Source organism: Epinephelus lanceolatus, chromosome 4 (genome assembly GCF_041903045.1).
Source record: "Epinephelus lanceolatus isolate andai-2023 chromosome 4, ASM4190304v1, whole genome shotgun sequence".
In the NCBI taxonomy this organism is placed as follows: domain Eukaryota; kingdom Metazoa; phylum Chordata; class Actinopteri; order Perciformes; family Serranidae; genus Epinephelus; species Epinephelus lanceolatus.
This window is the reverse complement of record NC_135737.1, coordinates 19,908,941-19,919,506: the sequence shown is the minus strand read 5'-3', so window position 1 is coordinate 19,919,506 and position 10,566 is coordinate 19,908,941. Positions and strand designations below refer to the sequence as shown.

The 10,566-nt window shown below is 40.3% G+C and overlaps 2 protein-coding genes across 4 annotated transcripts; both read left to right on the top strand.

Moving 5' to 3' along the window:
• Positions 1-1,068: 1,068 nt before the first annotated feature.
• On the top strand, positions 1,069-5,201 carry srsf1a (serine and arginine rich splicing factor 1a). Of its 2 annotated transcripts, XR_013490957.1 has the most exons (5): positions 1,069-1,500; positions 2,047-2,225; positions 3,265-3,437; positions 3,604-4,372; positions 4,788-5,201. XR_013490957.1 is itself a non-coding variant. In XM_033631455.2 (4 exons), the coding sequence occupies exons 1-4, from the start codon at positions 1,313-1,315 to the stop codon at positions 3,799-3,801; spliced, it is 738 nt and encodes a 245-aa protein (XP_033487346.1). In that variant the 5' UTR covers positions 1,069-1,312; the 3' UTR covers positions 3,802-5,201. The 2 variants fall into 2 exon arrangements, 1 of the variants encoding a protein (XP_033487346.1); XM_033631455.2 differs by having other exon boundaries at positions 3,604-5,201.
• Positions 5,202-5,666: 465 nt separating this feature from the next.
• On the top strand, positions 5,667-9,680 carry dynll2a (dynein, light chain, LC8-type 2a). 2 transcript variants are annotated; one of them, XM_033631456.2, is made up of 3 exons: positions 5,667-5,861; positions 6,422-6,574; positions 7,862-9,680. In XM_033631456.2, exons 2-3 carry the CDS (start codon positions 6,443-6,445, stop codon positions 7,997-7,999), a joined length of 270 nt encoding a protein of 89 aa, XP_033487347.1. In that variant the 5' UTR covers positions 5,667-5,861; positions 6,422-6,442; the 3' UTR covers positions 8,000-9,680. The 2 variants fall into 2 exon arrangements, with proteins under 2 accessions (XP_033487347.1, XP_033487348.1); XM_033631457.2 differs by having other exon boundaries at positions 5,691-5,861; positions 6,418-6,574.
• The last annotated feature ends 886 nt before the right edge of the window (positions 9,681-10,566 follow it).

Genomic DNA, 10,566 nt, shown 5'->3' with positions numbered 1-10,566 from the left:
AAAAGCAAAGGAAAGGAGAAGAAAGCAAAGTGACTTTGTAAATTAATAAAACAATTCAAAAGGTGTGTGAGAGAGACATGGATCAAGATGGGAGGGGTAGGGGTCCCACAGAGACTGCTTTTTTTTTTTTAAGGCCCAAAATTTGGTGCTGCGCCCCAAGCTTCTAACAGTGTTTCTACTGTGCTATTGCTACTTTTACACAAAAAGCTGTTCTGAGTCCTTTTTGCACACACATATTCATTGTATTTGCATTATCTTTTCTGTGACCCAGAGGGAACTTACAGCTTTATATCTAAGTCATCGGTTTCCCATTGATCTTCAACCTGAAGCCTAATTAAGGTTAGAATCAGTTTCAAAGAAATAATGTGTCTTTGAGGATGGAGAACCAATTTCCTTCTTACCATTTTTTAAAACTTTCAGAAGTATCACATATTCATTGAACAATAGTTTGTTGTCTGTAACAAAAGGCGGAAACAGTCTCATGAGCCACTGTCAAATTAAGTATTATTGTAGGGTTGGCTACATATCCAGATATACAGCTCTGCATTTTAGGTGCAAGCCTTCAGTGTTGCACTTTCATATTTTGCTTAGAGTCAAAGTAAATACTAAAATGATAAAGGTGACTGTCGATGACACAATATGACGAGAGTTTATTTTATTCTTATCTGCTGTACCAAGGATGTTGTAAACACAGTTACTTTAGAAGTATAACCCTGCCTACCTTTGTACACCACCGTAAATGTTATGTAATGTTACATCAGCATGTGATATTTAACTACACATAGCGTCAAACCTTTTTCTAAAAGCACGTTATTTGAGTTTGCCCTGTTATTTCTCCCCAAATAAGGTGGCTAACTATGGACTAACAGCCTTTCGGTACATTTGCACTGTCCGTGTTAATAAACGAATGAATAAATATAGTTAATATGGACTATCATTATCTCTGTCACATGTTATTACGTTTCTATTAGAGAAATTATTATCACTACACCTGGTCATTTGGCGGACTATTTTGTCAGGCGGAAGTGTCAGCGCTGGCTGCAGTGTTTCCGGTATTCATGAATGCTTCGGTAAAGGAGCGCGGTTCCTGAAGAAATACAGGAGTAGTGACCGCCTCGTCTAGTAGTTGTCGACCCACTAAATATTCTGCAGATTGCAGAATAAAAAACGACTCGGATTTCCTTCTCCTCTCTGCTCGACGATTTACAAGCGCCTGGAGTCTGATCTCGGTGTAGCTCCGCCGACCTTATCGTTACAGGATCTTACAAACAACAGTCCGTTAGCTTAAGTAGCGAGCTAGCAGCTAGCAGCCATGTCGGGTGTTGTGCGAGGCCCCGCTGGGAACAACGACTGCCGAATTTATGTGGGAAACCTCCCCCCTGATATTCGCACAAAAGACGTGGAGGACGTGTTCTACAAATACGGCACAATCCGAGATATCGACCTGAAGAACCGGAGAGGGGGACCGCCTTTCGCCTTCATTGAATTCGAGGACCCAAGGTAAGGAGCTAACGTTAGGCCAGAGGTAGCCCTATTGTGTGGCTAACCAACGCGTGTGCTAACGCGGGCTCCGACTATTCCCTGGTCTACCACTACCTTGTTGTCGTACAAAACGTGGTGTGTGCTGTTTCGGTTTCGATTTCGTGTTTTAAAAGTCTCATATGCACCTAAAAATCGCCCTTGTGCCTGTATTTCCTCTGCGTTCTCAATATGTAACGGTAACATAGTTGACGTTACCCTGAGCGCGCTGCATTGTTGATGGCTACGGTTCTAACGTTAGTGAAATTTAACTCAGTGCACCAATAACGTTACGCTTGATTGCGTTATACGCAATAAAGCACTTTCATTGCAACGATTGCACAACAGACTATATTGTGTTTGTCCTTGGACAAATTGAGGCAATATAACGGTAGTTGTGTGCACGTCTGCAAGGCGGATTAGCAACCAGATCAAGTTAGCCGCTAACATGGCTGACCCCGTCCGCCACTGCGTTCTCGCTGCACTCTGAATGTGTAAATGTTTAAATTATACCGTTTTTCTCAACAGGGACGCAGATGATGCAGTCTATGGACGTGATGGATATGACTATGACGGCTACAGGCTGCGTGTGGAGTTTCCTCGGAGCGGCAGGGGCTCGAGAGGCGGTTTCGGAGGGATCGGTGGAGCTCCAAGGGGCAGATATGGTCCTCCATCCAGACGCTCCGAGTACAGGGTCATTGTGTCAGGTAGGCAGCCATGCACTTGGCTTAACGTACAGAAATGATACTGTTATATTGTCATATCTATTTGATCACTGTCTGAAAGACTGTCTGCGGAATTAAAAATGTAACTAATGTGCACATTTGTGCAGTTAAAAGTATGGTTAGATCACAACAGATATTATAAGCTTTAGAGCTCCACCTTGTTAGCTGTATTTTACTGTTGGGGCAGGTCAAGTATGCACTGTGCATGTGAAGTTAAACACTGTGGGTTTTGTTCATCACGGTTTCTTTGAATAAATGCAAATAATTCAGGTAAAGCACCAGAAATTCATTTGGAGAACAACTATTGTTAGTAGGAAATTGTTTCAGGGAGGTAGAGGTAGAGGGATGGTATACTTTCTTGTTGATTTGATGTTTTTTAAAAAAAATTGTTTTTTTAATAACTATTACTGATAATGTACACCATTGTGCCCACACGTGTGTTGTTGTAGGACTCACTTAATAACCTCCACTATGTCAGACTTGTTAGTATGATCTATTTACTACACAACTATAATGCTGCGTGATCTACCCATAAAAAGCACTGTAAATGAGCCCGAGTTGGCTAGAAAGTCAATTGAATTTGTTGTCCTCGGTCAGATGTTTAGAGGGCGCCCTAGAAATTGAATAAAATGGTATATCATACATGTAAATCTATATAGAAGATTAATAATATGCAGAAAGTAGTATAGTACACATCATCAATAAATTATGCCACAGTTAACACAGTGTTGCCACATTTCACACTGAGGAAGTTAATAAAGCACACAGACCAGATTAGCGTTTAACTATTTGTTTCTTCAAGCTAAACCAGTTTCTGCTTGTTTCCATTTTGACAAGTCTTCTTCCCACCACTGTTGGTCTCAACATCACAATTAATTGAGGTGCTCCTGTATCACTCAACCCTGCATCTTCAGTTTTGGGAAGCAAAAGTAGTTGGGACACAAGCGGAAGTTCTCACACATGAACAAAGCTGTAAAGTTCACCATGTGTCCCCTAACATAACTCTGGTCAAATGTTTCAGGACTCCCTCAGAGTGGCAGCTGGCAGGACCTGAAGGACCACATGCGTGAAGCAGGCGACGTCTGCTATGCTGACGTTTTCAGAGATGGAACCGGGGTTGTAGAATTTGTGCGCAAAGAAGACATGACCTATGCCGTTCGAAAGCTGGACAACACCAAATTCCGCTCACATGAGGTATGTGTACTGATTTGATTAATTGTCATGGATAATGTGTGGAGGTGAGTACTGCAGCAAATGCTACATGTTTGAAATCACACCTGGCCCTCATTTCCATCTATGGAATTTCCACCATAGAAAGGAATGTTGCCTTTTCAATGTCAAGTTCTCTTGTGTCTGCCAGGGAGAGACTGCTTACATTCGTGTGAAATTAGACGGTCCCCGCAGCCCAAGTTATGGAAGATCACGCTCCCGCAGCCGTGGCAGTCGGAGCAGGAGCCGCAGTCGCAGCGCCAGTCGCAGCCGCAGCAATTCCCGTGGTCGTGGCAGAGGATCGCCCCGCTACTCGCCTCGTCACAGCCGCTCTCGCTCCCGTTCCTAAACCTTTCTACCACCGATGTTTTGATGTACACCCTCCTGTTTTTACCTCTTATGAGTTTCTCCAGATGTCAGCAGTTGATTTTTAATTTTTGCATTTCATGTCCCGATGTCCTTGTGGATGATCTTGGTATGTAGATGTACCCCCTCCCTCCCCTCTTTCCCTCTCGCCCCTCCCTCTCCAGCTACTTTGTCCTTTTGTTTTCTCCCCCTCTCTCTCCCCCTTCTTTCTGTCCTCTCAATTTTTGCAATATAAGAAATTGTGCTGTGTTGAACTTCAAAAATGTTGAGTTCGTATAAGCTGCACTCAACTTTTTTGCAAGTATTGAAAATTGAGTTTTGTTTTTGTTTTGTTTTTTTGGTTTTTTAAAAAAAACATAGCTTCTCATTGGATATGTGGGGTGGGCTGTTTGGACGGGGAGCCCAATGCTTAACTGTATTTTACCCTTGTGTCTTCCTTTAGACATCTGAAGAGAAGGATTAAAGTGATTTGGAATAAAACCATTGTGGAGCACATTTCATTTGTATGGTCAGGATAGGACATCTAATTGAGGAGCAATCAGGTCGAGGCAATGGTACGCTTCATATTCCATAAATTGAACGTTTTGATAGGTTTCCATATCATGCATGTCATATTTAATAAAGCCATATGTGCTGTACTTTGTTATATATACAATTTTTAACTTGCTACTCTGGCTTGTGACAGAATAAGCAGTCCTAGATCAAGTGTTGTGATGTAAGTGTAACATCTTTGCTGTCAAATGTAAAAATCTGAATCACTACTTTGTTGCAAAAGCGTCCCACTTAACTCTAAATGTCCTCATTGGTTAAAATGTTTTAACTTCAGGGAGCTATAGTTTTTGTGCTCAGTGGCATATTTTTTTTTTTTCTTGATCTGACATGAGTGCTCAAAAATGGAAAAATTAGGCCCAAAAATCTTGACATTTTATTCTAACAGTCTGCCTCTGATTTTCTTCCTGGTATTTCAAGGTTTTGATTGGAGGAGTGGCTCAGTGGATCCCAATCCTTGGAGCTGGATGGGTGGATCGATTAGGGAAGGGATAGGCAAGGATGGATGCTCGGAACGGGATCAGTTTTCCAGGATTCAAATGAGAGTTTGATTACAGAACTAATTAACGGGAGTCCCAGAGCAACTTTTTTTTTCTATTAGGCCCCCAAATGCCTATTTAAAGTTTTTCAGTGGTAATGGCTTTTATTTTACAAGAAAACGAAACTGAGGACCAGGAAGTTGGATCAAAGGATGGAGTCGTAGATGCCTGGTATGAAGGAATTAAATTTGGGGAGATTGGGAGGGGGTTTTATGTGGGAGTAGTTTCTATGTTTTATTTTGCTTAATCTTGCTTTTTCTCTTAGCATTTTCAATAAAACACTTTCAAACAAGGATATTTTAGTTTGTGTTTATTTGAAACATGAACCCAAATGTCATATGTTTCTATTAGGCGTGTATAAAGCTTTTTCCATGACATGATTAAAGCTAAAGCCCAGCACATTGCTTCTACCTGAATTTATAACCACATATTTGATACTGGAGATGTTCGTAAACCCAATGGAGCAGAAAATGAGGCTGTATCTTTGAATTAAAGCAGCACTACCTCCAGATATAATAGACAACACCAACACAATGCCAGTGCGTATGTTCAAAGCTCCAGTGTCTCAGCTGTGACGACAACTGATGAAAAACCCTGTACACAGCCCTAGTGATACCTACCCACAGCCAAGGTCTCGTTTCCTTTTAGCCCACAGTCAGTGGTGTATACTGTGAATGATGCATTGTGGGATGAAATAAGATGCCGGCAGACAGGAGCTGGAGAAAAACGCTTGCAACACACGGGAGGCTGCAGCTCAGCCAATGGCAGGGTGGAGCATGCAGCAGAGGGGCGGGGAGCTGTTGGAGCACAGCAGAGAGAGCCAACCTACCTACATGCTTATTGTGTAAATCTTTAAAAAGCAATTAGCCGCAGCATCATCTAAACCTCCCCCCCGCCTGGGTGAAATACATATATTTTTTGGGGAAAGAAGTGTTTCCATTCGGCTCCAGAAAAGGTGAGTTGCACAGTCTCCAATGTTGGAAAGATTGACTTGCATGTCTTGGCATATTTGTGATTCGAGTTTCTGTAATGATGGTGAGCTTTTACTGTATGCCTTAATGTATTTCGACTGGTTGGACATGTACACTGTACAGGCATGGATCACAGCAGGCGTTTTATTTCCTCTGCACATAATTTATTGGATACATTTTTGGCACTTTTGCGCTCCTGATGCAGAAGCTGCTTTTATCGGAAAGTGATTTTGCCAAGTAATTTAACTCCACCTGTATCAAGTTTCGCAGCCAATCTATGCAACACTCAAGTCATCGTGTAGTTATGAAGATGTAGATAACAACACATGAGCGTCAGTTATAATTATGAATCAGTGCACATAATGTGAAACGCGGTACCAATCGGTCCAATCTTCTGCGTATGATTGATGTTTTTTTTTTTTTTTTTTTTTTTGCGATGATCCGGCTGGCCTAAACCATCCCCATCACCACGTGCGGTGTTCATTTTCAGTGCAGTGAACGTCTTAGTGAACGTGCTCCTTTTTTTTTTATCTTCCTGAGGCAGGCACCATCATCATCGTCAACCATGACTGACAGGAAAGCTGTGATCAAAAACGCAGACATGTCCGAGGACATGCAGCAGGACGCGGTGGACTGTGCCACCCAGGCCATGGAGAAGTACAACATAGAGAAGGACATTGCAGCCTATATCAAGAAGGTGAGACAGGACGGCTGCATAGATGGATCCTCAGTGAGCTTACATCATTGGCACATGATCTGCAAATTCACAGCCTTTTTTTTATTGTCAGATCTATTTTTGCTCCAATGTGGAGAGGCTATTGTGAACAGGGCCGTGTCCAGGATTTTTTATTGCTGAGGTCATGAGTCTACAAGCCCCCCTCAAACGCACTGAATTTTTGACACTTTCATTAGGATTTTTTATATTTCATGTTCACTGATTTCCCAACATGAAAGTCTAAATCAATCAAACTTATTGTGTAAAGCACTTTTCACTCAGGCTAGTGCTGTTCAAGGGGCTTTACCCCCCCCCCCCCCCCCCCCCCAACACAAGATTTCACCTCGTGCTATGGGACTATAATGGACATTTTCAATAATTTTGAACAATTTATACCAGAAGTGATTAATCAAAATTTTAAAAAGGACAGAATCAAGACAATAAAAATGAATTCATTGAAAAAAGCCAATAAAACATTAACAAATGTTTTGAAAAGATGTATTAATTTAAAATGATTAAATAGTGGTCATAAAGTATATTTATCTAAAGCCAGTTCAGTAGTAAAAGCCTTGAAAATTCTTCGTTTAATTATTTTAATTTGCGATCTTTTTTCCTGGGATCAATAAAGTTCATCATAGACCTCTTAATTTTTTTTTTTATCTTTAAAGAAATTAACCCCTCAATTTTAAGGAGTCAATTAAAAGAAAATTATCAGGAACTTTTTTGAGAAATGGCTATCTGTTGAAGTCATTCTGCAATCAAAAATGCTAAACATTTGCTGGCTTCACCTTGTCTATGTCTATTCATAACCCAACCTCAACAATATTTTTATATTACTACACTTTTTTTTGAGTTTATCAATGGACGGACTGCATTTCAGGGATAATTTTAGGATTTCAAGTGACAAATTAATTAATTTGAATTGAGTAAAAGGTGCTGATTTGATGCCTTTTGATCATATGATTGTAAAATCATTAGGTCTAAGACTGTTGGTCAAATAAAACTAGCAGTTTGAAGGTAATTATCCAGTGCTCTGGCACTATTTTTTGACATTTAATACTTTAAATGATAATCAATTAATTGAGAAAATAACTGGCAGATTTGTGCCTGAAATACTGATAATAGAAGTTAGTGGCAGACACTGCCTCAGTATCTTCAGTGGGAGATATGACCTTAGTTATGATATACAAGCCAGGATTTGCACATTGCAGCAGTTGGTTCTGGGTTTTAATTTGATATCCACTGATAATCTTTTTTTGACTTTTTCAGGAATTTGACAAGAAGTATAACCCTACCTGGCACTGCATCGTCGGGAGGAACTTTGGCAGCTACGTCACCCACGAGACAAAGCATTTCATTTACTTCTACTTGGGCCAAGTGGCCATCTTGCTCTTCAAGTCTGGCTGAGAAGTTTCTGATGGGTATTGAGGAGTTTTTCTCCCTGAACCTAAATCGGAAATGCACTGGTGGCTGATGTCTCCCATACACTAATAACGACATACCATAACGATGCAAACCCGGCCGTGCGCAATTGCATGGACTATACACTATTTAATATGTATGTTACAGTAAGTTTACTTTTCGATAGTTGCCATTTGAATGCAACTTAAGTAGTTTTTGTTGATGCTGTTAAATTCTAGGTTGTAAAAGATTTCAACGTGGCCCTTGATTGTAAAATAAAGGAAAGCTGTAGAATGTAGTGGTGCATCTGCTTTCCTTCACAAGTGGCATTGCCAGACCCTGTTATGAGACTCCATCTGTCGGTTTAGATGGTAAAATCATACTGCGTGCACCAGTTTAACAATTCATCAAGATTCTAATATGTGATCATGAAAAGAGGTTGGTTAATGGGGCAAAATAGTCTTTTCACATGACAAGCTACTTCATGGCCTTCCTTTGGTTTCCAGGAGAACAAACAGCATGACTTTAGTTTACTACTGATATTTTACTAATTTAATAGGAATTATGTTGTCTGTACTCGCAAATATGAAACCTTTAATGTTTTCAATTTGGATTTTAGAATAAAATATCCAACAATTTCAGAGAAGATGTCACAACATCCAACACACTTGACATTTTGGAACCAACACAAGCCAGTGCATGCATTTCCAGGGATGTTTAGTTAGTCAGTTTTCACTGTGAGGGACAATAGAGCAAATAAAGCTCACAAACACAGACCTTTAGCCTGTAATGTCCGAGTAATAACACAACAGACTGGTTACCAAAATCTCCCAACTCACCTACCTAGATTTCAGTCTTATAATCCTGTTTTTCTGCATGTTTGGAGGTTAATAATCATTATTTCTTTAAGTGTCATCAAACACAAATGGAAGCTCATCTCACAGCTGAAGTAATTTCTTTTAACTTTTGAGTATGTAGATATTGGACTGAGCTGATGTAAAGCAGTGTAAGGAAGGTGATTAAGATTAAAGCATCCGCAGCCAACTCTACCAAGGCTACCAACACCCCTGTGTTTCAGATGGTTGTGTCGTCCTGTGTAGCTTGTGATACCTTCAAGTTGCATTTACCCCCAACTTTTATTTTTGCATTGCCAGTGTACTGCCAGACACGCAGTGTAAGACGAAGGAGTTCTTAAAGCAGCTGCAAGGAGGTGTATCTCTTGTCTAGCACACTGATTTGGTGTTTTCATTTTGTTATGTCAGCATAATTAGTTCAGTAAGGTAATGAATAATGTTTTGGTTCTTGAAGATGGCGGATTGGAGGGATTTTGGACACATATCTCACTGTGTGTGAAGACTGAATGTTTTCAGTTGCTCTCTCCCATAATCCAACGATGGGCGCATTGTGTATCTCTCAAGTGTTAGCTTGGATTGACATCGAGGGAAGTCTTCCTAACTATTGTCGATGTGAACTGATTTAGTATTGTTTTCCTCTGGCATGTATTTTTGCTGTGTATATGTAGGAGCCGTTCCAATGCTGTTAAATTTGCACAAAACGTGTGCCTGTCATTGCTCTCAACTGTAACCGGCTTGAGTACAATTGCACTTCATTAGAGTTATCCAGTAGGTTGCTACAGAACCAAAATCGTATAAACTCGATAAAATAAAAATTAATTGTTGACTTATTACACTGTGGCCTTTTATTTTGTCATTGCATCTTGCTGAAGACAACAATTCAGTGGTTGGAAATAAATCTTTGATGCTTCTTGAGAATTAATTATTTACTTAAAGGAAGTAGTTTGAGACATTTTGGGAAATGGGTTGATTCACATAATTGCCACATTAAACCAGCAAGATGGCACGTTTTGATTAGGTTGGCAGATTTTTTTCAGTGGATGGAATCATGGTAGCTGTTTCCATCTGTTTCCAGTCTCTATGCTAAACTAACAAGCTACTGATGCTGGCCTCATATCAACTGTAGAGACATGAGTGGTTATCAGTCTTATCTAACTCTCAGCAAGAAAGGAAATAATCATAACATTATTTCCCAAAATGTCAAATCAGTCCTCTAAAGGTCTGGTTTCAAGGATTTAGTGGCATCTAGCAATGACGTTTCAGAGCTAGAACCTCCCCCAGTGTGCCAATCATATAGGAGAACTATGGTGACCAACACCAAACCACTAATGGCCCTTTATAGAGCCAGTGCTTGCTTTGTCCATTCCAGGCTACTGTAGAAACAACATGGCAGACTCTGTGAAAGAGGACCCTCTCCCTATGTATATATGAATGGCTCATTCTAAGATAATGAAACCACAGTTCAATTACAATTTCCAGGTGATTGTAAACAAATACAAACATAATTATGAATTTTATAAACCATATCTGTCAATAGATGCCCTGAAATCCTACACACTAGACCCTTCACCAAAAAACTGTAATTCATGGTCTTGCCACACCTTGTCTCAACACTTCAAAAGCCTCAATATATTATTGATTGAGTTGAGTTCCTCAACTTCAAAGATGACACTCATATGCACCTTTTGCAAAAGGCGCACTGGCACTGCAGGTTCAAAA